Source organism: Lycium barbarum, chromosome 7, assembly GCF_019175385.1.
Source record: "Lycium barbarum isolate Lr01 chromosome 7, ASM1917538v2, whole genome shotgun sequence".
In the NCBI taxonomy this organism is placed as follows: Eukaryota; Viridiplantae; Streptophyta; class Magnoliopsida; order Solanales; family Solanaceae; genus Lycium; species Lycium barbarum.
The window spans coordinates 86,801,658-86,828,143 of record NC_083343.1 but is presented as its reverse complement, the minus strand read 5'-3'; the positions used below and the strand labels follow the sequence as shown (position 1 = coordinate 86,828,143).

Here is a 26,486-nt window from a genome sequence, read left to right as displayed (position 1 = left end):
GAGCTCTAGGTTCAATGTCTTTGAGTCAAGGGTATCCTAGTCTAGTCTTGTTTATAGATATGTTGTCGACCATGTCTATAAACAGGAGGTTATAACAGCATTTTAGGAAAGTTTTCCGTCGTTCTTTCATTTTAGAGTTTGAACTAAGGTCTATTCCTTGAATGTTTTCATCACAGATGGTGAAAACAAGATCATCCCCTAGAGGACCAAATGAGGCACTACCAGTGCACGCATGGTTAGGGTATGTGGTAAGACTAGAGCACAGGCCGGTTCTTAGATTACTCAGCTTAGGGTCACGACTGCTAAGGCTACTAGAGGTGGGTCCTCGACTACTAGGCGAGCTAAAGTAGCAGTTAGTGGCACCTGAGATGCAGTATGCTCTCGTACAAACTACCGTTTTTAGTCCTACCATTACTCTTGTAGGGATGTGGCGGTAAGACTATTGAGCGTGTTGGAGTCCTATTCTCCTCAACCAGTTGAGGTGCCAGTGCAGCCAGTTACTATATACTAAGGCCTAGACTACCATTGGTGCTCAAATTCCTACTGTTATTCCTATCTCAGCAGCCAATTCCAGCCACTTAGACTTTGGTCCAAGTTCAAATTGATGCTTCCTAACATGTGGTACCATTGGGTGGAGCAGGACCTTCTTGTACTGCCGGTGATGATAGTGTGAGAAAGATCCGAGTCTTTTATGAATTTTTTTTCCTCCAGAGTTTGACTGTACTCCAACCACTACAATAGCTTAGAGGTTCATAGAGAAGCGCGAGAAGATCCTTGTTACCATGGGTGTGGTTATAAACTTTTGACTTGACTTGCGATCTTAATTATATTATAACGTTTATGTGGCTATAAAAGTTATGATCGATTTTGGTAAAGCTAAAATTAGAAGAACTCCAGAAATTTTGACTGAATGATGAAACAAATTATAAAGAAGAAAAAGATTGAACAATCACTCTATGATGAAGATAAAGTTTCATCAAAAAAATATAAAAATATATTATTCTTTTTAGAACAAGTTATTAAGAAAATGGAGCCAAAGAAAGTGAAGCGTAGTGGATGCCTATATAGAATGCTACGGTTGTTTTCCACATATGAATGTTGCATGTGTTATTGTGATATTATAGAGATAGTTTTTTTTTTTTTTTTTTTTAAATATCCCAAAAACAAATCAGACAGAATGAGAGATGTTCTGAAGTTCTTCCACAACTAGTTTTACATGCCATTTTTTACTATTTTAATCTGAAAAATAATTGTTTTAAAACTTGTTTATTCCTTTATTAAATAATCAAATAAATCAAACCTTGATTAGCAAACTTCACTCCGTTTTACTTATTAAAATATGAAGCATGCTCTTCAAACAAAGTGTTCAATTTATACGTACCATAGACATACAACAATTATCGTTTGTTTGAAATATGATTATGCTGAAAAAAAAGGATATCAGATCTTGTCAAATAATTACATTTTGGAACTATTTTCTTTTTTTTTTAAAGACAAATTATGTTTATTTGAATTTTCTTAAAAACCATTGCAGAAAATAAATCATATATTTCTCATGTGATGATTCTTAGAAGTATACAGTACGGCGTGACAGAAGATTATCTGCTGGATAATTACCTTCGAATTTAGTTAATATTATGTTATCTTCACGATATTTAAAGCTATTTATCTTTATCACCCTGCATAAAAGCAGCCTTTTCTCCCTTCTTGGAAATCAATAAAAATCAGAAGAGAGTACTAGCAGTTTTGCACCGTTAAAAAATGACACATCTGCAAATCAAATCTTAACAGTGAATTGGTTACCATGGAAAATTCTTAATTAGGTTTTCAGACTTTTGTTAATTCCTTATTAGCAAGGCCTTAATCACTCGCTAATTTTCATCCAAAAATCCATTAGATGAGCAAAGTAATTAGTAATCTAACACAAACGTCTACCGTCAAAAGATTTTTTTTTTTTGAAAAAAGATAAAAATAAAAAAGGAAATATGAATCCACATGAAATCTACAGCGCAAGAATCAAATTGATGAGAAAAAATTAATTAAATTCTTAAGAAGATTATTTTATACCTCAACATGTACTAAACAAGTAGAAAAAATAAAGATAAACCAAATCGATCTTCTTATATAGAGAAAAGAAGTAGATCTTCAAAGGTATGAAGGAAACTTAGTAAAAAAAAAAATTGACTCAAAGTATTTGCTATCCCTTATAACTAAATCTTGGGAATAAAGATAGAGGATTTATCTAACAAATATAGTTGTACGTAAACAAATATAAGGGATAGTACTAGACCTAAATGGAGAAAACATTTAGATCTTGAACAAAATTGAGGAGAAAGAGAAGTTCTTAACCTGGAGTTAATTAATGAAATATAAAAAACGAAACAAAGTTTTTAAAGACAGCAAATTAATTTGCTACTTTAATACAGAACTTTCACAGATAAGGGTTTAGTAAAAGCACTACGTTTATAGACATAAAACACACACCAAAAAGGTATAAACAAAATAGACACAAAAACATTTAGACACACACACATATATGGATATACCTGGAAGTGCTGCAAAATTCATAGAGTTTACCACGGCTAGAGAAGATGATAAGAGCAACTTCAGCATCACATAAAACAGAAAGTTCATAAGCTTTCTTGAGAAGTCCATTTCTTCTTTTAGCAAAAGTGACTTGCCTGTTTATTTTGTTCTCTATTCTCTTCAGTTCTACTCTTCCCCTTCCCATTCTCTCTCTCACAGAAGAAAGAAGAAATAAGTGTAGTTGCTATAAGTATTATTATTCCCCTCTAGGGTTAACAACTGAACCCACTTTTGCTAGTATGTGGATATTAAAGAGTACCCAAATTTAGTGGAAATGAGTGACATGAACAGTGTGATATGAAAGGGAGAGAGAGAGAAAATGGAAGCCCTGATATGCCCTATCTTTGGTCACTTTACTATAACCAGCTACTCTTTCTTATCGAGCATGGTTGGTCAATTTTCCCAAGTCTTGCTTATCTTGAAAAGTGTATTTTTTGTAGGTTAAAAGTATTTTCCGAAAAAGTATTTTTGGAGAGTAATAGTGTGTTTGACTAAATCAGCACTTTATGCTTGGCCTGCTTTTTTTAGCTTTTAAAAAATAATTTCCACTATCGTTCAAAAACACTCTATTAAACCTGTTAAGAGTCCTACATCAGCCTTTAAGAGATATGTGGTCTCTTTAATATGGTGTGGGCAATCCTCCTCTCAAGATCTAGCTTTTGAGATTTAGTTAGGCCTAAGATATATCATACTAACTCAATCGATTTATTAAGTTTAAAATTTATTTGTTATACTTAATTTTATGATTAGTTTACTCCATAGAATAAATTCAAGTTGAAGCTAGTGGATTTTGATGAATTCATAAGTCATCGTACATCCGCTCCAGCCACTATACCAGCTTCTGTTTAGTAAAAACTTATTCACATGATCTTTATATTAAATGAAATATTTTAAATCTTAATATTTATAAATTAAACTGAGAATACACATATTATATACTATGTTAAGCGTTAAATGCATATAGTAATAAAGATACATTTTTTGGACTCATTGACCGATATAAACACCAAGTGCTTGTAACTTTTTCTCTCAAATCTCTGCCCTGCTAAAAAAGCCCAATCAACTTGGTATGTATTATCAAACAGACAACTACTAATAAACATACAATAGATATACACTAGTAATAGATTTCACCTGAGAACTGAACACTAAAATTCTACCGTTTAAGTTATACATTTTTATACCCTAAAAAGTGTATATCTATATATGTAAGAAATATGTCCATGCGAATATGTATTTATGTATAGTTATAAGTATAGCCACTTGAAGCAAAAGGGGCACATGGAGTTACTCTATATAAGTAGCTACAGTTTAGGCCTAAAGAAAGAGGTATGTTTGTATATTACTACTTTTCTGATGTTTTCACTTTTGTGGTTTTGGGTAAATTAATGTTTCACATCGCGATACATCGTATTACCTATTGGACATGAATAACAACGTCAAAGTACAAACTTAAAGGTTACATTCTGTACCTTCAGTATACCAAACGTGTCGATTGCCTCCCTTACGAGTTTTTTTTTTTTTTTCTTTTTAAATTTTTTATAACGTTAGAGGGATTATGAAAAAATATTACATTAGAATGATATGGAAAATTAAACCTAAATCTCCCATTGGCACGGCTGTACGTTTTGGCCCTTGCCAGCTATATATATATATATATATATATATATTTTGGCCAAACTCGGGTTTTCTTTTTTATTTTTTCTTTCCAATTAACTGTGGCAAAATATTCTTTTTTACTCTAAAAAAGAGAATGGAAAATAAAATGTCACTGCTCAATGTTATGGAAAAATATTTTTGTTGTGTTAGGATTGAGAAACCGAAAGAGATAGCAATTCAGGTTTTGTGTAGCTTTAGTGCAAATGTCAGCTGCTATGTATTGTAGTCCTAACGAGCTAGTAATTGAGATAGGATCATAGATATAGCTCCACCAAGAGTCTTAGGTCTCATTTCAATACACTTAATGAAGCTCTAAATTTTAATGAAAGTTTATTATAAAAACCAAACACAGAACAACAATACATAAAAGATAGCATCAAAACTAGTGAAGAAAGTAGAGAAATCACCCCCAAAAATGAGCTATTATTCGTACTCGAAAACTGAAGCTACAGACCACAAAATTCGATCTCCATCATTGAAATCCAAGAACCAGATGTTGAGAACCCCCAGTTCAAATTTCAGCACAATCCAACAGTTAACAAATTGGAAAAAACAATTTTAAGTGGACTGATGTGGCTGATTTTTACTGGTCCGAAAATCACCTCTTCTCTCTCAATTTTTCTCTCTCTATGGCTGCTATGAATTCACTCCTGTGTTATAAAAATAAGGCCTAAGTTGATCCTATATATAGAGGATTTAAGAGCAAAAGTGGCCTGGTCCAAATTGGATTGGGTTTTATTAATCCAATTCCATATAGGAAGGGAAAACCCAAAAACCCAATAGTTCTCCCCCTCCCGACTATGTGGAGGAGACCTCCATCCCGTTGATCATGCAATACCCTAAATCTAGACTTGCAGCCAAGCCCAGAACGACCCAAATGGATGATATCTTCACAATTGGAGAACAAATTTCATCAAAATCAACTCCCTTCTTCTGATTAAAGCTCTTGACAACCAATCTAGCATTGTACCGTGGAGCTGGGTTACCATCTTCACGTTTCACCTTGAAAACCCACCTGTTTTTCAAAGCATTTCTATCTCTAGGAATCATAACCAGATCAAATATATGATTATCATGCAAGGATTTAATCTCATCTTGCATAGCATCAAACCACCTTTCATTTTCTTCACTATCCATGGCTTCATCAAAACTTTCAGGTTCTCCCCCGTCAGTCAAGAGTACAAACTCATTGGGAGAATAACGAGATAAAAGTACTTGCTCTCTAACAGATCTTCTGAGAGAACTCTCTGGAGCATCAATAACAACTGGTTGCTGGCCAACCACTTCATCTTCCACTGGAGCATCAACAACATCATGCTGGTCATTCTGAACATGATCATTATCTTCATTATCAACTTGAGCTTCATCATTTTGAATATTTTCTTCAGGTGCTATAGTCACAGGAACTGGATCAACATCAACTAAGCTCTCACTACTCTGAGAATCAACCTTCTCAGCTTGGTCAAAATCTTCAATTTTCCGGTCTTCGAAGAACACAACATCACGGCTTCTAACAAGTTTCTTCTTAACTGGATCATAGAAACGATAGCCAAATTCGTCTTGACCATAACCAATGAAGAAAAATTGCATAGTTTTAACTTCCAGCTTTGATCTCTCATCCTTAGGAACATGCGCAAAGGCCTTACTCCCAAAGACTCTCAGATGAGAATAAGAGACATCCTTACCAAACCAAACTCTGTCAAGGACATCACCATCCAAAGTAACAGTAGGAGATAAGTTGATAACATAAGCAGCAGTATTAAGTGCTTCTGCCCAAAATGAATCTGGCAACTTAGCATCTGAAAGCAAACATCTAACCCTCTCAACTAGAGTTCTGTTTATCCTCTCCGCTAAACCATTTAACTGAGGAGTCTTTGGAGGAGTTTTCTGATGCCGAATATCCTGCTGTCTATAATAATTATCAAAAGGACCAATGTATTCACCACCATTGTCTGAGCGGATGCATTTTAGTTTCTTCCCTGTTTGTCTCTCAACCAAGGCCTGAAAAGTCTTGAACACATCAAGTACTTGATCCTTGGACTTCAAAGGAAATACCCAGAGTTTGCGAGAATGATCATCAATAAAAGTCACAAAGTAAAGTGCACCACCACGAGAGCTTACTTTAAAAAGACCACACAAATCAGAAAGTATCAATTCCAGCAAATCAAGCTTTCTTGAAGGCGAATGACTCTGAAAGGAAACTCTTTTATGTTTCCCGGCTAAGCAATGAACACATCTCGCTAAGCAATGAACACATCTCTTTAACTTTGCTTGTTTTACTCCAGAAAGAAAATTCTTCTTAGCCAAGTTATCAATCCCTCTCTCGCTTATATGATTCAGCCTTCTATGCCATAACTCTGATAAAGTATTATTCTCCACCAAATTTACTGAGTCACCACAAATGGAGCCCTGAAATAAGTGTATGTCAGATATCTTGTTATCTCGAGCCACAATCATTGAACCTCTAAGAAGTTTCCACTGGCCACCACCAATGGTTTGATCATAACCCTCATCATCAAGCTTTCCTACAAAAATTAAATTCAGACGAACATCTGGAGCATGCTAACCAACCTCGAACTGTTCTTACTTTTCAAGCAAACTGTGCTAATGCCAAATACCTCAACCTCACTATTATTTCCCATTCGTAACATTCCAAAATTACCAGGGGTATAAGAAGAAAATAATCCTTATTTGGCGTGACATGAGAAGTGGCACCTGAATCCACAAACCATGTAGACTTATCACAAACAAGATTGATATCATTTTTACCACAAGCAACAAGAAGATCATTTTCAGCAACAACAGCAACACGATTTTCATTATCGCCTTCTTTCTTTTGCTTTTTCTGATCTCTCTTAAAATTGTAGCAATGTTTTTTGATGTGCCCTTTCAAGTGACAATTGTCACATGTAAGATTCTTGTATCTGGAGGATCTTGACTTGCTTCTACTTTTGCCTCTGTCATTCTGACCTCTGAAGTTACTTCTCCCGCTGTCCCTAGTAACCAAAACATCGGAGTGTGAAGTTGAAGAAGACGAAGCTTGAGATCTTCTTCTCATCTCTTCATTCAAAACACCACTTTTATCATGTTCCATAGTTACGCGATCACTGGGAGCAAAATTAGTCAAAGAAACTCGAAGAGTTTCCCAAGAGTTTGGCAGAGTATTAAGAAGCCAAAGTCCTTGTATTTTTTCATCAAACTTCACACCCATTCCAGATAGCTGATCAAGGACAACCTAAAAATCATTGATATGATCAAAAATAGGGCGGCCCTTTTTGTATCTAATATTCATCAATTGTTTCAGTAGGAACAACTTATTATTGCCAGTTTTCGAAGCATAAAGTGTCTCGATCTTTTCCCACAAGCTTTTAGCATTTGTCTCATTCATAATATGATTTCGAACATTATCTTCAACCCATTGCCTAATTTAGCCACAAACTTTTAAGTGCTCAAATTTTCAATCCTCATCTTCAATAGACTCGGGTTTCTTAGAAGCAAACACAGGTAAATGCAATTTCTAATTACTGCCATTTAAGCAAACCATCTTGCTCATATTTACCTCTATCATTCAAATAGACGATCAACACAACCAAATACAACCACAAGCTCTGATACCACTTTGTTGGGCTAAAACGGTCCAAAGATACTCTTAACATGATGTAATATTGTCTGCTTTGGGCCAAACCCGCACGGTTTTCCCCAAAAGGCCTCACATCATTAAGAGTATCCAACACCTTATAAGTAGCTCCTTTTTCTTTTCAGCTACCAATGTGGTACTTTGTTCGCATACCCAACACCAACCACCGTCATTATCCACCATCACTATTTGCTATCACTATCATCCACTATAATTATCAGCCGCCACCACCATCAACAACCTGCACCTTTAAGCACTAGTGTCAACCAACATCACCACTAGTTATTACCTAAAAACAAACCACCATCAGCCAACACCATTATGGATCGGTACCCACAACATCTATCGCTAGGCATGATCACCACCAACAACCGCAATATGTTTTGTTGATATAATATTAGACTAATTTAGTATGTTATTCTAGTTTTATGTTTGTTAAGTCTTAAATAAAAACAAGTTTTATGCATTGAGATGTTGAGACAACAAATAATCTTAATTATTTAGTATTTAGATCTTAACATAACTTCTTAATGTTCGGATGTGCATTCAGGTCCACACATTTATATTTTAATGCATATCTTAATATTTGTAATGTGCTTCAGATTCAGACGTCTTAATTCTAACAAAAACAAATTATTCCTAGTTGGACTCAATATCATAAGACTAAAATCTATATTTATAGAGGTTTGATCCCCTGAATGTAATCATCTCCGATCCGAATATATTTATTGACTTCTGCATGAACCCTAATGACCAAATACCCGTCGTATTTTTAATAAAATAATATTGTGGCTATACCTTTTATACCATGCACGAATGCTTAAGGTGAGAATGTAGGTTGAATTTTAGAAGATATGATTTAATGCTACATATAGTCAATTATGTTTACGTAAGAAGAACTTCATTTCAGGTTGTTGTAGTTTTAAAAAGATAAACTATGGAAAATAAATTATTATGCCTATTTACTAGTACTTCATCAATTATGATGACATTATTCAAAAAGAGAAAAAGAAAAGCATCCAATACGCCTTTCCTAAAGACGTATCTAGCTAGAGGCAAAGATAATAAATGCGGGGATGTAAGCTCTCTATTTAATCCTGTTAAAAAATTTCACGTCGGTGGCTTAACGGATGAGTGAACTCCTTATATGTACTTGGACAATCCTCCCCTCATAAGCTAGCTTTTGGGGTTGAGTGAGACCTAAGATTCATTTCTTTACATGGTATTAGAGCAGGACTCATCCCAATTATTATTTCTCGATAGTGGGCCCCATATTAAATTGCCCACGCATCAGATGTCTAGTCCTGGGCGTGAGGTGGGGTGTTAAAATATTCCATATCGGTGGTTTAAGGGATGAGTGGACTCCTTATATGGACTTGGACAATCTTCCCCTCATAAGCTAGCTTTTGGGGTTGTGTTAGACCCAAGATTTATTTCTTTACAAGTCTTTTCCCCTAATTTACCTACCATAGCCCATGCTTATGTTACATAGGAAAACAAATTATATTGTAACACTTCGTGCCTTCGGGCTAAGCGTTGACTTAGGAAACGGAGATATAATGGAACCACCATGAGGAATGTAAGATGTGTTTTGAAGTACCATTTCATCCACATAAGGATTGCCAATTGGACCTAAGTACAAGGAGTTATGATTGGGCAACGAAAAGGTCGGAAGCAGTCCGCTGCAAGGATATGCACCGCATATCGACGTGCAAACCTTCGCTCGGATTTCCCAACTTTCTGTTTTCAATAACCGTCCACATATCGGGCTATACATTCACATATGCGTCCGCATATTGGGTTATGCGACGCATATGGGGTTATGCGACACATTTTGGAACAAAAATGTTCGTCACGAATGTGCTAGTTCACTGGTTCGAGATGCGTTCGCATCTGCAACTGCATAATGGGATATGTGTCGCATTCAGTCCTTTTTCTTTAAAACACATTTTTCGAGAATTTAATTCCATTTTCAGTTTTCCAAGCCCTAAGCACGACTTTTCTCTCCTCCCAGCCTCCCATACCAAGGTAAGAACATTCTCTGCAATTTCTAATCAATCCTAACACTAAGGACATGATTCCTATATATATATATATATATATATATATATATATATATATAGGATTTCCAAGGTAATCCATCTCAAGTGATCTAAGCTAGGGTTTTGGGTGGTCTTCGTTAGCAAAGCAAACTACTTCGTTAGATTGGAGCATTTACAGGTATGTAGGGTTTCTATCCGTGTGTGGGAATATCCTTGTTTTTTCCCACGCCACGTTCATCCATGAAAATACGGAATTTCAAAGACTTAGGGTTTCTGTTCTAACTCATGATGACCCTAAGCTACATGTATCATGATACACCATGCTTGTACTGCTAATTCATTATTGTATTCTTGATATTCCATTTTGGTTATTGGGAATCCGTCCAAAATCCATGAGCACTCATGCTTTGCGTTCCATGGGTTCTTAAATACAAGTTATGAATCATTATACTCAATTCCATGAAATCCGGCTTGTTTCCATGTTTCACACAAGTTATAACATGTATCTATATTCATGTTAAATTATACATACAAACCATGTTTACAAATCATGTTTTGATAACCATGGGCTTTTAAGCCAACTATACCATGTTCATGTCACTACTAAAAAACTGCCAAAAATTGACGGACAAAAAACCGACTCACTGCGTCGGTTTTTTGCATTTTTAGTTTTTTTTTATTTATTTTTTTAATTAGAAAACCGACGGACGACGTCGATTTTTTCGGCAGAATTTTGAAAATATATTTCCGCCAAACAAAACATATATGGGAGGTCGGTTTTATTAAAAAAAAAAAATTAATATAAAATCGACGGACAACGTCGATTTTATTTTTAAAAATATTTTAAATAATTTGCAATTCATTTTGTTTTTAAAAAAATTAATAAACAATTTTTTTAAGAAACTGATGGACACGGTTGGTTTTTTGTTTTGGTCAAATACTGGTCAACATTTTAAAAAACCCGATGGACAGGGTCGGTTTTGTCCGTCGGTTTTTTTTAACAAAATGGCCAGACGGGTTTATTTCTCATTTCTCCTCTTCTTCCCAAACAAAACTCCCCATTCCCCTAAAACCCTACTCGCCGCCCCCCCTCTGCCCAGCCTCGCCGCCTGCGCAGCCCACCTCCACCTACCCCAGACCCGTTTTTAACATAATAAATTGGGGTTAGTTTCTTTTAAATTAGGGCTTTTAACATTCTTTCAATTTTATTTTTATTTGTAGATTTTAAGCCTAATGTTAGTCTATTTAGCTTTGTTAAACATCATTTGCAATGTTATTAATGTTGAATTTGTGAAAAAACATAAACTTTATTTGACTAGTTTACTTTTCATTTTTTTTCCTTGAGATTGTGCTATATTTTATTTTCATTGTCAATGTATTTGTGTTAGCTTAGCTATCATTGTTTGTAATATTATTGATGTTGAATATGTGCAAATATGTATACTTTAATTATTTGACTATTTTTTTTTGTTGGATTGTGCTTTTTGTTAGAATCCATAAGTTATTAAAATTGTTATATCATTCAAAATTAGAATTGGTTCAAAGTTAGAATTGTTAAGTTATAGTATTTGTATAATCTCAAAACTAAAATGTAGACTTTATTTCACTAGATTTACTTTTCAATTTTTAGAATTGGTTGGCATTGTGCTTTTCAAGGTTAAAATTATTAAGTTATGTTAGAATTATTAAGTTATAATATTTCTATAACCTCAAAACTAAAATATAGACTTTATTTGACTAGATTTACCTTTCAATTTTTAGAATTAAATTAGAATCCATAAGTTATTAAAGTTAGAATTGTTATTGAGAATTTAAAGTTAGAATTGGTTGAGATTGTGCTTTTCAAAGTTATATTAAAGTTAGAATCCATAAGTTATTAAAGTTAGAATTGTCATTGAGAATTCAAAGTTAGAATTGGTAGGTATTATGCTTTCTTAAATTATTGATGTTGAATTTGTGAAAAAATGTAAACTTTATTTGACTAGTTTACTTTTCATATATATATATATTTGCTGGCGGTTGTGTTATTTTTTATGTTCATTGTCAATGTATTTGTGTTAGCTTAGTTAGAATTGGTTGGGATTGTGCTTTTCCAAGTTATATTAAAGTTAGAATCCATAAATTGTTAAAGTTAGAATTGTTATTGAGAATTCAAAGTTAGAAGTGGTTGGGATTGTGCTTTTCAAGACTAGAATTATTAAGTTATAATATTTCTATAACTTCTAAACTAAAATGTAGACTTTATTTGATTAGATTTACTTTTCAATTTTTAGAATTAAAGTTAGAATTCATAAGTTATTAAAGTTAGAATTGGTTGAGATTGTGTTTTTAAAAGTTATATTAAAGTTAGAATCGATAAGTTATTAAAGTTTGAATTGTTATTTAGAATTCAAAGTTAGAATTGGTTGGGATTGTGTTTTCTTAAGTTATATTTTAAGTTAGAATTCTTAAGTTATAATATATTTCTATAACCTCAATAATTTGTGGGTATATTTTTGTAGATGGATCGTATGTGGATGTATAATATGAATAATAGTAATCATGTGGGTGTAAATGATGAATTTGTTGAAGGTGTTGATGGGTTTATCACACATGCAATGTCACTTCACCCTTTTTAAAATGAAGGGGTAATTAGGTGTCCTTGTTCTCGTTGCCGGTGTATGAAGTATTTGAAACCGAAAGCGGTTAGGGTTCATTTATATTGTCACGACCCGACCAAGGGCCGCGACGGGTACCCGGGGCTAGCCACTGAGTACCCCTCATTCTACTGCTTATCCTACTCATTGAACGTCCTTTTATCAAAATCATACTCAAGTTATAAGAAAATCATCTTTCATTTGAAGATATAAATACTTTTATATGCACAAGCCTTTTGGTCATTGAAGTAGTATATACATATATATATGCATGGTAGCAACCTCGTGAGACCATTTTACCCACACTGCGTATCTACGAGCCTCTACTGGAGTACTAGACATATGGACGGGACAGGACCCCGTCGTGCCCAAAACATACATCTACACAAAAAGGATAACCATAAGAACCTCCGGAACAATGGAGTGCTCTCAAGCAGCTAACAGCTCCTACGAGTCTGGAGCAAGATCACCTCCCTGTCTACCTGTGGGCATGAACACAGCGTCCAAAGAAACGGATGTCAGTACGAACATTGTACTGAGTATGAGAGGCATAAACAATAATATCACATCAATGAAGTAAAGGAAGCATCAATAAGGAACATCTGTATCTGACTGTCAAATGGAAAAGGGGTGATGCATGCTGGCTTACTCATAGTCATCATCATATCATATATGCATAAATATATAAACTGCCCGTCCATATCGGATCGGTGTGATAATCATTAGCCTGAGTCCAGGCCTCCCGCGTCCGGGGTATTATCTCATGCCGCCCACTAGTGGTGTTAGCCCATGCCATCTGGCCATGGTGTATAGCTGCCCACCTTAGCGGTGACTGCCCGGCCAATTAGGCGCGGTGTTATATCATCATCATAATATACTCATCATAGTGCATGCATAAAGACTCAAAGACAACTATGCTTTATCGGGGTGACGTATGGTCGTGATCCCCCGATTTTCTTATGGAGCACTCATTAACATCCTGCCTCGCCTTGAAGGGAATAGTATATGAGGTGAGTGTAAGCAATAACGGCATCATGGGCGTTTTAGGAACATCATATCATGAACATCTAGAACTTCTATACTTTAAGTCATTACCTTGTGTAGCTAATTAGGGATATCGGCTCATATCTTTTCGGAACTTAAGAGATTCATGGAGAAGAAAGAAAGTCATACTATAGGATTCATGCCATAGATGGAAAGGACTAGCCTCACATACCTTTTGCGCTTGACTAATCTATCGTTCACTTGGTTTCCTTTGGTGCCCACGTTTCTAGCTTCAAGAGGAATCACATTGACATTAGTTACTCGGCTATAGGGACATTTCACTATTTCTGGGGAAAATTGGGCAGCACTTCCTTTGTTTATACTACTTTTCCCACATTCTACATCAACTCCCAAACGTTAATATCAACATTCACAATATAGCAATAACAATCATCATTTACCTGCACTTCCCACAATTCACCATTTCTCTTTGATTTCTCCACAACTATGGTCATAATTCATTATTGCACTTTTTCACAAATAATACTTATTCCATATTCTAGATGTTGTACATAACACATTTACAATCATAACATACCAATATTCATCATCCACCCCAAACTGCTACTCAATAATGACACTATTCACATATTCATGACCCAATTTCTATGTCTTTCCACAATCCAAGAGTTACAACTTTCAACCACTCACACCATATAAAAAGGGTCATAAAACTCACCTTAGATGATGGATGAACAATACTCAAGTGGAGCTTCTCTTCTTGCACCAAAACCCTAACTCACTTCTCTTGAGTTTTCTTGGCTTAGATGAACTTTTAATGGGTTTCATACACTTGATTTCCTGGATTTGGTGTAGTTGACTAAGGTTTTCCTTTGATTTCTTGTGGATGAATGGTGGAGAAGGTTCTAGAGAGTTCTTGGAGAGAAGAGAGTGGAAGATGAAATGAAATAAAATGAGGGAGGGGTCTTATATTAATTCATGAAATCAGTCCCGACCGAGATGTACGGTGCGATCGACGGAGCGTCAATCTAGGCGTCAAAGTCGTTAAATTTCCAGTGAGCAATCTGTCATTTCCTTTCATTCGACGGTGAGAAGGACGGTTCGTCGAACTAATCGACGGAGCGCAGACCTGTTCGTTGAAGGGTCTTCGCTCCAGCTAAAATTTACGACACAATCGACGGGGCGTCGACTTGTTCGACGGTACAAATAATGACCGTCGAACCCCCGTTTCGCAAAACTGCGGTGAAGTTTCATTTAACGAGCACTTCCCCCTTGCCTTTAACTTCTTTGGAATCTTAATTAGAATTATTAGTATCCCTTCTTACTTGTAGGGACATCATGCTCACCTTAACTTACGTTAGTCCCTTCTCCGCTCAGCAACCCAAAGTTCCGAGGTGTAACATATATAGTCGTGGGTTTAAGCACAAATATTATGTTTGGACTGATCATGGAGAGACTGATGGGGTCAATGATATATTTTATAATATGGTTGTTGGTGAAAGTAGTGTGTCGCAGGAATATAGTCATGTCCAATATGATAGAGTTAATGATATGGTTAATGATGCTTTTAGCGTACAGTCTGGGTTTGAACCTGAGATTTTTTTTGAGGAACTTCCCAATGAAGAAGCAATGCACTTCTATCAAGAATTAGAAGAGGCTAGTCGTCCACTTTGGGTAGGGAGTCAGCATTCTAAGTTGTCTGTTGCAGTTAGAATGATTAACATCAAATCAGAGTGGACTGTTGCTGAAGCTGCTATGGACTCAATGATTAAGCTTGTGGGGGAACTAGTTAGTCCGGAATTCGACATACCTAAGAGTTACTATGAAGCAAAGAGATTGGTTCCAAATTAGGATTGTCGTATGATAGAATTTATTGTTGTCCAAACGGTTGTATGTTGTTCTATAAGTAAGATGTTGATTTAAATGAATGTAAATTATGTGGACATGCGCGTTATAAGCGGACACCTAGTGGGAAGATGGTTCCAATTAAGGAGATGTATTATTTACCTATTATACCTAGGTTAAAGAGGTTGTTTGCATCGCCGAGTTCTGCTCCTCACATGAGATGGCGCAGCGAAAATAGGAGGACACCTGGTGTTATGTGTCATCCATCGGATGGAGAAGCGTGGAAACATTTTGACAGAACTTATCCTGATTTTCCTAGTGAACCAAGAAACATTCGTTTGGGTTTGTGTGCGGATGGTTTCACACCATACTCTGTTTCGGCTGCACCCTATTCTTGTTGGCCCGTATTTCTTACTCTATATAATCTACCGCCTGAGATGTGTATGACAAGTACCTACATATTCCTAAATTGTGTTATCCCTGGTCCTCGTAATCCAAAAGTTTTGATTGATGTCTATCTACAACCTTTGATTGATGAGTTAAAACAATTGTGGTGTGAAGGTGTAGTGACATATGATGTATCAACTAAGAGCAATTTCAATATAGGTGCTTCATTGATGTGGACTATTAACGATTTTCCTGCGTATGGGATGTTGTCTGGTTGGATGACTGTTGGAAAGCTTGCTTGTCCTCATTGCATGGAAAATAGTAAAACTTTCACTTTAAAACATGGCCACAAAAACTAATGGTTTGATTGTCATCGTCAGCTCTTGCCTATGGATCACCAATTCAGGAAAATGAAACAAGCATTTAGAAAGAATAAAACTGAAAATGATCCCTCACCTCGAACATTGTCAGGAAAAGAAATTTAGGGGAGGGTTTGTCACTTGCCTAAGGTCACAGAAGTTGCCCTTTATAGACTACCTGGTTATGGTGTTGAATATAACTAAACAGAGCATATTCTGGGAGTTACCGTATTGGAAGGATAATCTTCTACAGCATAATCTTGATGAGATGCATATTGAAAAACATTACTTTGATAATTTGTTCAACACTGTTATGGATGTTAAAGGCAAGACAAAAGATAACCCAAAAGCTAGATTGGACCTAAAGGAATATTGTAGGCGCCCTGAATTGAACTTGCAAGAGTTAGCGAATAATAAAGTGTTCAAGCCCAAGGCTAGTTTTTCATTCACTTTGGAGGAGAAACGAGAGATTTGTCAATTGGTTAAGAATTTGCGGATGCCAGAGGGGTATGCGTCTAATTTTGAGAAGCGTGCTAATATGAATGAAGGAAAACTGATTGGTATGAAAAGCCATGATTGCCATGTTTTCATGGAAACTTTGATTCCTATTGCATTTAGCCGCCTACCGGAAAGAATATGGAAACCAATCACTGAGATAAGTTTGTTCTTCAAGGATTTATGTTCTAACACTTTGACGGTAGAAAGCCTTCAAAGAATGGAACAGAATATGCCAGTCATTACAACTAAGCTCGAGAACTTCTTTCCATGTGGGTTTTTTTGATGTGATGGAACATCTTCCCATTTATCTTGTACAAGAGGCACGCCTTGGAGGCCCGGTTCAAACTTGGTGGATGTATCTTTTCGAGAGGTGAGGAACCAAACTTACTACCTCTTTCTTTAATGTATTTTGTTAACTAATTACTGTTCCTATTGATATTAAACATGTGTAGGAGCTTTGGCAAATGCAAAAAATTGGCTAAGAAGAGATATAAGATTGAAGGATCTATTTGCAAAGCGTATCTTGCAAAGGAAACAATGCATTTCTGTTCATATTATTTCGGAGAGCAAGTGTCGTGTATGAGAAATAGGCCCAACCATAATGATGAGGGTGGGGTTGATCCTAACTACCCACCAATGTCCATCTTTAATCAACCAGGACGAGGTTCTAAAAAGCCTCCAAAACAAACCCTGAGTAGTATGGAGAGACAATCAGCTATGACACATGTTTTGCTCAATTGCCCTGAAATTCAAGGATATATTCGGCGAGTGTGGAATTATGTTATTGAATTAAATGGGTAACTGATAAGGGTGAAACTAATGAAAATCTTGCATATGTCGAACAGCTACTTCGTAGAACTTGAGGGCGATGAAGCCATATATTCTAAGTTTTCCCATTGGTTGTAAGATTTTGTAAGTGTGGAAATTCATTGCATAATTTCAATTAAATGTAGGCTACATATAAGTTATTAAATTTTAATTTTCCTCCTTATTATATAGGTTTATCATACAGGAGAACATTCCCAATTTGTGAAAGATATAGCTCTTGGACCAGGCAACGAAGTTAAGACAATGAAAAAGTACATTGTTAATGGTTACAAGTTTCAAACCGAAGAAGTTTCTCAATATAAGAAGATGAATAATAGTGGAGTGTGCATTAAAGGCGATGCTGATAGTAGCGATGTAACTGTTAATTATTACGGTGTGCTACATGAGATCATACAACTTACGTATCCAGGTTACTCTAAGAAGAAGATAACATTATTTTGGTGCAAATGGTTTGATCCAAGCCAAAGAGGTACAAGGGTGAATCATCAACATAACGTAATTGAAGTCAAACACACAAGACAATACAATCGCTATGATCCCTTTATAATTGCACAAAATGCTAAGCAAGTGTATTATGCTCTATATCCTTTGCGTAGGGATAAAGGTGATTGGTAGCTGGTTATAAAGACTAAGCCTGTGGGGAGGATTGAGGTCAATAATGCATTAGATGTGGCATATCAAAATGATGTACCAGTTGTTCATCAAATGGTGGACACAGAGTTAGAAAATAGTCTGAAACATCCTCAACACATATTAGAAGAAGTTGATGAAGATGATGTAACTATCATAGAAAATGTTGAGGAAGAATCGACCGATGGACCTGAAACAAGCGATGGGGAAGAATCATATGATGAAAATGAAACAAGCGAGGATGAGTGGGAGGATGATCAGTTTCATGTTAGTTTATTTTATACTTGATAATAACACAATTCTATACTTGCTAAATTTATATTCTAACGATATTAACTTTCTGTATGCAAATGTCATCAGGTGGTAGTGATCAAGGTAGAGGTAGAGGTGGAGGTACTAGTTGTTACACCCCGAAAAATTTCACGCTACCAAGAATTGTAGGCAGCTTAGTACGAGCTCAGAGAAGAGTAAAGTCATACAAGGATTAGGGATGAAGATTATATGATCTGAGTATAAGAATATATATATGCATGATATTTGGAGATCACATGGGGTGAATCAGTTCAGACGATACTTGATAAAAAGCCCTCGTTACTGTAAGCTAAGTGTGGCCCACACGCCGGTGTTTTAAAAAGGACATATGAAAAATTATATGAGTAGTACATGGGAAGTGGAGCAAGTCCTAAGAAGGACCCTTAAGCAAAAAATGGGCATAATCCCTCCAAAGGGGTGATTTAAGGAAATGTTTTTAGACGATCTGAATTGAAGGGGCCAAAACGTCATTATCAGTTTGGAATTTGGAAAACACCAAGAATGAAAGTGTTAGATAATCGAATTAGCTTTCCAAAGATAGGTCGTTGGCCCTCATACAATATCGGGATCATACGTTACACGCGTTTTACGATTTACTATCTTGGCAGGAAATTAACCCTGTGCGAACGCGCCAGAAGTTGGCGCACACGTGCAGGGCAAGACCCTGCAACTCAGTGCGAACGCGCCATGTGGTAGCGTGAACGCGCTGAGTAAATTTTAAGTCGGTCCAGGTTCTACCTGGACCGTTATAAAAAGGGGAGACCCCCCTCATTTTTCAGACCAAACACACCCAAATCCTTTCCAATCCTTTGGAAATTTCCCCAACATTCCAATATCCACCTTTTAGCCCAAATCAAGTATAATTCCCAAATTCTGGTCCAGGCGACATATAGTTGCAACTACAAAATTGTGTGGTGACGCGTTGTGGCTTAAGCTCAAGGTGGAGGAGTGAAGATGTAGCGATATTATCGAGGGAAAGGTATGAATCTCCTGCTATTAATGTTAATCTTGGTTTATTTACGGAAAAGGAGCTGTTAAATAGTTATAAAATGATTCTGTGGTGAAAATATGGGAAAAATACCATATGGGATATTTATGAAGTATTTTGGTATTGGAAATATTATGGTTAATGTTGGTATTGCTGTTGTTGTTGTTGGTTGCTGAGTTGGAATTCTGGGCTAGGCATATAAACAGAGGAGATGCTGCCGAAATTTCAGCAGATTTTAGAAAGACTTATTTAAAGTCTTAGGATAAGTATATAACAACGGGCTTAATCATAGTATGAATGGTCTTATATGTAGACTTGCGGGATCAGACGGATAAACGTAGATAGTTGAAGGCTGAACAGGTACGTTAAGGCTTGTCCCTTTCTTTCAAAGGCATGATTCCTATGGTACGATTTCATAAATGTTTCCATAACTTCTTTGTTTTCAAAAGTTAGATGTTTATGACTCCAAGGCATGATTCATTGATAGTCTCACCTCATAATTCTATTTCCTTCAAGGTGAGACACGACGACCATGATTATTCCATAATACAATCGGAGGTTACCAACCTTACGTCACTCCGATAAAGACATAACTTTCTTTGGGCTCTCATGCATGCTGCTTATATGATATATGTATATGTATATGTGGGATATAGGAAAAGGGGAGAGGTGCTATAGACGCATGGCCACCTGATCAGTTGGTATAATATGATATCGTCCCGGACGTGGGATATATGGTTAAATGGATCGGAGCTGACATTACTCGGCACTACCATATGTTCTATTTTCTGTATACACGTATAAGAAATGTTTTTCAAACAAAGCTAAGCATGCATGGTATCCGCCCTAAGAGGCATCCTTATGTACAAGTTATTCCCCTATCTCATGCTATGTTCCATATATCTTATTATAGTACTGTTCATGCCTTACATACTCGTTACATTACTCGTACTGATGTCCCTTCTTGTGGACACTGCGTTCATACCCGCAGGATCAAGTTACCAGCCGGACGATCCACAGCAGTAGGACCTCCCCTCAGCGGCAGTTAGTACGCTCTATTGATCCGGAGCTGCAGCCCTTTTGGTATACTGTTATGTACATATATGGGTATGGTAGGGCCTTGTACTGTCCTTTCTACAGTTTGTACTCCATAGAGGTATGTAGACAATGATATGTAGTCGAGATATTATGCAGCCTCGTCGGCGCTTGTTTTGTTGTATAGCATATGTAGCGGCCTAATCGGTTTGCACTGTCACTCTCAGTATTTATGCTTATGTGTATGTGTTGTCCGTGAGTTCTCAATAGGGTGTCTCTTGTGTTGGTTGTTCGGGAGACAGTATAGCTCAGTTACAGATTGTGTATGGGCGCGGGATAGTCAATAAAAAGTAAATACAAGCATAGGAGTGCTTGGCCAGCAGTGGTCGGGTACTCGTCATGGCCCATCAGTTTGGGTCGTGATACTAGTAAGAAAAAAGATAAGAGACCTATAGATCCTACTGCTACTAATAGCCAGTCCATTCCCTCCGTTCCACATATGCAGTCTACTCCGCCTTGTTTTTTTATGCCTGGCTCTTCTATGCAGGCCCAGTCTGGTCAGTGGGTCTTTCAGCTGGCACCACCTCAGCCAGCATCATTTACCCATCCTACTTTTATACCTACACGTATGTGTTTCCCACCACGTGGCAGATTTCCTAGCACATCGGCCACTTTGTCTCCTTTTCCTTTTCCAAGTGGTATACCTCTCAGTGTATCTGATTTGCGCCTTAGAGATAGTAGCTCTGAGCCTGAGTTACTGCCATCCAGCCAGTCTCAGACCCATCTTCGTCCTTCTGCTCCTGCACCGGTTCCTGTACAGGCACCGGTATATCATGGTTTACAGCCGGGAGATAGATATTCAATCGGTCGGGTTTTCATCGTGCCTGAGGGAGCTGGGTAAGATTGTCTTTTATTAAGTTTTCCTAAAGTTTTTTTCATCTTAATCTTATATGCATTAAATTTTTTAACTGCAGGTACTATCCAGATCATGAAACTACAAAAGCCTTGTTGGATGCTACTCGGAGGCTTTATGGCGATCGGTTTTATACTTCATGGGGTGAATCCCATATGATACTCGATAAGCTATGTTTAGAGAGTTTAACGTATGAATCTTATTATACATTTCATAACTTGAATTTACTTTTATATAAATCATCTAACATTAGCCATTTGATTTGCCAATGTATTGGACATGGGATCCAATGGACAATGATAGGGTTGCTGTGAACTTTGAGAGGAAGGGGAGTGCAAGTTTGTCTGATTGGTTTTCGAGGGCTAGAAGGTATATGAGGAAGCCCCAATGCCTAAACTCTAAATAGTGGGAGAAACTTAAGGCATATTGGCGAACTCCTGAGTTTATCGCCAAGTCTGAGCAGGCAAAGGCTGCCCGTGCATCCCAGAAAGGTAGCTCTTTGCACACTGCGGGTGCAAGAAGTCAGGGGCACGTGGCTAGGACAATGGTAAGTAGTTTTATACTTTTAAAGTTACCTACGATCAATATATCATTATTGAGTTATTAATTTTATCTTTAACCTTTTTTTCTTTTTGCAGAAAAAGGCTACGGGACAGATGTTGACTCAGGATCAGCTATTCCTAAAGACCCACACAAAAAAGAAGAAGCAGGAGTCGGATTCGATCGTATGGGTTGAGGACATGGCTCATGATTCCTATGTAAGTGATAATTTTATTATTTAGTTAATTATATTTAAGTTTAATTATGATATATTCGTTATTTACTAAGTTTCATTTTTTAATATACAGATGCAATTTATGGATGATGTGAACCAGTACAACCAAACTCAGCCTAAGCAGCCAAGCTGTCCTCCACCGGAATTAGAGATAGATTTTTGGTGTAGAGCAGTTGAGGGAGTACAAAAGGGTAGAGCGTACGGTCTAGGCCAAGGAACAACTTAAGTCGCCTTCGGTCAGGATTGCGAGGTGAAGGGTCTTCTCGACAAGCCGAGGGAGTTGATGGTGTTCAGGTCGCAGCTATGGCGTAGCAAATCGGTGAACTTAATACGAAATTAGCTGAGACTGAGGCAAAAAGAGTTGAGGAAAGTAACTCCATGAAAGCGAATCTTGGACAATTTGGTGTGCCCCCTTCTCCCCCCCCCCCCCCTCCCCCTCCGACCCAGAAGATGATGATGACGATGATTACGTAACCCGGATACCGGATGATCAGTTGTAGTAGTTTGGATTTAATAATGGACTTATGTTTTATGGACTTATGTTAAAACTAGTTAATGGTACTTTTGGTTGGACATTTAAATATTTTTGAACTTTGAAGGTATTTAGATCATCTTTGATGTGTTTAGATAGTGTTTAATGTGTTTTATTATTACTTAGGGTGATTTTATGTGTTGTAGCTCTTTTAGAATTGATTTGGAGCATTTTAATGCTAGTTTTGAGCAGCTTTTGGTACTGGTTTTTATGCAGGTGTGACTGCAGAAAATGCTGCATTTGCATGCAGGAAATTTTTCGGAAAACCGACGCAGTCCGTCGGTTTTCTGGAAATTAATTCTGGAAATTTTCTAAAAAACCGACTCAGTCCGTCGGTTTTTTGGAAATCTTAAAACTTTCAAGAAAACCGACGCACTATGTCGATTTTTTATTTAAAAAAAAAAACTGATGCAGTCCGTCAGTTTTTTTAATTTTTTTTAATTATTGGAAAACAATCGACGGACAACATAAGCGATGCAGTCCGTCGCAAAAAATCGACGCGGTCCGTCTGTTTTCAAAAAGTGACGCTATGTAAACTGACGGACCGTAAAGGGTCGGTTACCCATCGGTTTCATTGAAAAAACTGACGCGGTCCGTCGGTTTTTGGCAGTTTTTTAGTAATGTGTTGATGTTTTTGTGATTAGCTTATAATTGTCGAGAAGGCTCAGATAGCCTGAATCTACGTATGCTAGCGTAGGGTAAGGGTCGATCCGCCCAGTTAAGATGATACCTTCAAACAATTGCTTGGATCCTTTCATGTTCTGCTCATGTCTCATATCCTGGTAAGGTATGGGATTGCTCTGCTGGTCGGGCCAGGTACCAAAATCCACACCTCGCTTGGTGATTTCATGTTGTCAGTTATACTAATGCTTTCCCACCGATATATACGTATTCAAAACTGTTTTACTCATATTATAGAATACTCATGTCAGATGATGCTTATGTTTATTGTTAGGTTACAGTTTCAGTTTCAACTCTATTATTTCATATGCCATGTTTTTATTCACTTATTTTCTTTACATACCAGTACAATTCAACTATACTGACGTCCCTTTTCCCGAGGCTTGCATTTCACGATGCAGGTATTGATTTACCGGACGGCGTATCTGCTCGTTAGGACATTGCCCGTATCAGCTATTGGTGAGCCCCACTTCATTCGGGGTGCTATCCTTATTTTACTTTCATGTTATGTCATGCAATAGGGGCATGTCGGGGGCCTTGTCCCGGCAAACAATTTAGCATTTAGACTCATCTTAGAGGTTTCATAGACTAGTCTAGCATGTCACGTCAGATACTCAGTTGTGTTTAGCTTTGTCGGTTACATTATCATGATTTCTGTACTTATGATTAAAACGTTATTTTCAGATTTACGATTACAAAATCTCATTCTTATTCATACTTTCATGATTTAACTTATATTCCACATCAGTATATGTCCCATGTTGATTCAGCAAGCCATGCGGTTCGCTTGATCACATGTAGCAAGGGACCGAGTGTCGTGTTATGCCCAGGCCATGGTTTGGGGCGTGACATATATATACGAAATTAGACCCACATTTACCAAACATAGCAGTATTTGGTAGTTTACCAAACATAGCAAGAGTTTTATTACAAAATGTTTACAAAACAAATGAGACAGCTCTCGTCCTTAGCAAATGCATTATTCTCCGTCAATGGAGTGTTGCAATGGCTCCCATTTTCTCTGAATGCTCTCTGTACAACAGTATCAAACGCCGCTCTTATTCTCTAGTCGTCCTCTTCAACCTCACTCTTATTGTCAAGACCCAAATTACGAGCTATGCGAGCACCTACCATATTACTAACTAGTAGGCGAACCCTTACCAATCAACATAATATTCAGCCAGTTTTATTAATAACAAATACTTAACGATCATAAATTTAAAAGTAAGTGCTTATACCGACTTTGTTATTGATACAAGCAAAATTGAAAAACTTCTCGGGATCTAGTCTAGATAGGTACAAGAGCTCCTATTACACAAGGATAAACAAAATAAATGACACAGCCTCTGCGTGGAATGAGATGAGTGAGACTGTAGCAAGATGTCTAGTGATCCACACGAGGAAACTTCAACTTAAACCGGCAACATACCTACACCCAAAAAGGATGTAGCAAGAGTAGTATTAGTACACTACACGTACTGGTAAGCATCGCAGGTCGACTAAGATTAGTTCATGCAACACAATAAAAAGTCAATAAGATAAGCCGATAAGTCAGCGGGCATCCTCAAGACGCCCAATATAGATTATTACACCGGTACAAATTTACCTCTCTACTCCCTGTTATTCGTTCCTGTTATACCCATTGTAATACCGGTTATCTGACTAGTCAATGAAGTCATGTGCTCCATTTTCCCTCAGGCCAATTAATTAAGTCTTATTTCCCCATTTACACTAACATCTAATTCCTGACTTTTAGCCTTAGGGCTTTCTATCCAGTTCACTTACTAAGATATGATGCATCTAAGGAACATACTTACCACACATCCACCAATGATTGGACTCTCTAAGTCCATCGGACTCACTACAGAAGTCTACCCTTAGTAATTCACTCTTACACTTACCTTCATATTAGTCAATACCTCACACAACGCAACACAAATATAGGAGGTGCACCATACAATACAATAGACTGACAGCACAAATCATAAGGACAGAGAAGTATGAAATGTAATGCAATGCAAATGCGATGCAGAGGCCAACTCACGCTGTATACACATTCTAAGTGATGTCATTGCTCAGTAGTCATGCCCTGCAGGGGACCTATGGTGTCCATGTACCACTTGTTCCGGATCACTCCTCGGGCCCGAGTCACAATCAAGGCCACATCCTCACCCCCAGTCAAATGTGCCTTCTAATATATGTAAATATATTTAACCTTACGTTACCGCCAATGCTCGATTATCACGCGATACCACATATTTGTTCCAACTTGGCTTTAATGCCGAAAAGCGCAACGGATGCTTACTTAGACTTCCTGCTCCATGCATTACCTCGTAACCATATGCAATATATGCAATGATGCCAATGAATGAAAATAATGTCATGAATTATGCCCTTAATAGGCGTAGCACTATTATGCCTTCCTTCAATCCACCCAATGCAATCCTCTTTATTAACAAGAATGACAATCATATGAGTATTTCAATAAATGTGACACTAAATACGAAAATCAAATATACCTAGGTATAATTACTCTAAACGACGAAGTACCCCTTTTTACCCACCACAAATAATCACTTCCAGTCCCGTAACACATAACATCAACAATAGTAGCATGCAGTACTAAAATAAATACTCGTTGTTGATCTAATTACTATTTGTACATAACTTCAGTCAAATCGTGAATATATCCATACAAACTCCGTGTCCGAAGACCTGACCATGCAATATCCCGTCAACTCTAAATGTGTCTACGATTCACTAATCAACGTCTAACTCAAGTAAACCATAACCTACCTCGATGACGAACAACTATTTGAATTTTCATGAAATACTTGCCCTCCAAGCCTTTATTCGAATCCATGAGAGATAATAGTTGTAGGGAAAGATGAGGAGAATGCTGAAAAAAGCCTCTTCTTCTTGGTGTCAAGGGTTTTTCTTCTTGTGAAACTTAATAGCATCCTTAGAGGGTCTTTTATTAAAAAGGAGGGTGAAATATAAAACTTAGTATAGAAAAACGCGTTCACCGCAGCGGACGTTGCTTCACTATAGCAGGACTGCTGTGGTGGTACCTTGGCCGCTATAGCGGACCGTCTTCTGCCTCTGGCCCACAATTTTTAACTCTTTTTGAAACTGATT

The 26,486-nt window shown here is 37.1% G+C and overlaps 1 protein-coding gene across 1 annotated transcript in view; it reads right to left on the bottom strand.

Annotated features, from left to right (window-relative positions):
- The window catches only part of LOC132603523 (MADS-box protein J2-like), a 30,456-nt gene extending 27,538 nt beyond the window's left edge, over window positions 1–2,918 (bottom strand). The window contains exon 1 of the mRNA XM_060316627.1: window positions 2,547–2,918. Within this exon, the coding sequence (XP_060172610.1) occupies window positions 2,547–2,731 (185 nt within the window). The 5' untranslated portion in view covers window positions 2,732–2,918. The remainder of the gene's footprint in view (window positions 1–2,546) is intronic.
- Window positions 2,919–26,486: the final 23,568 nt, after the last annotated feature.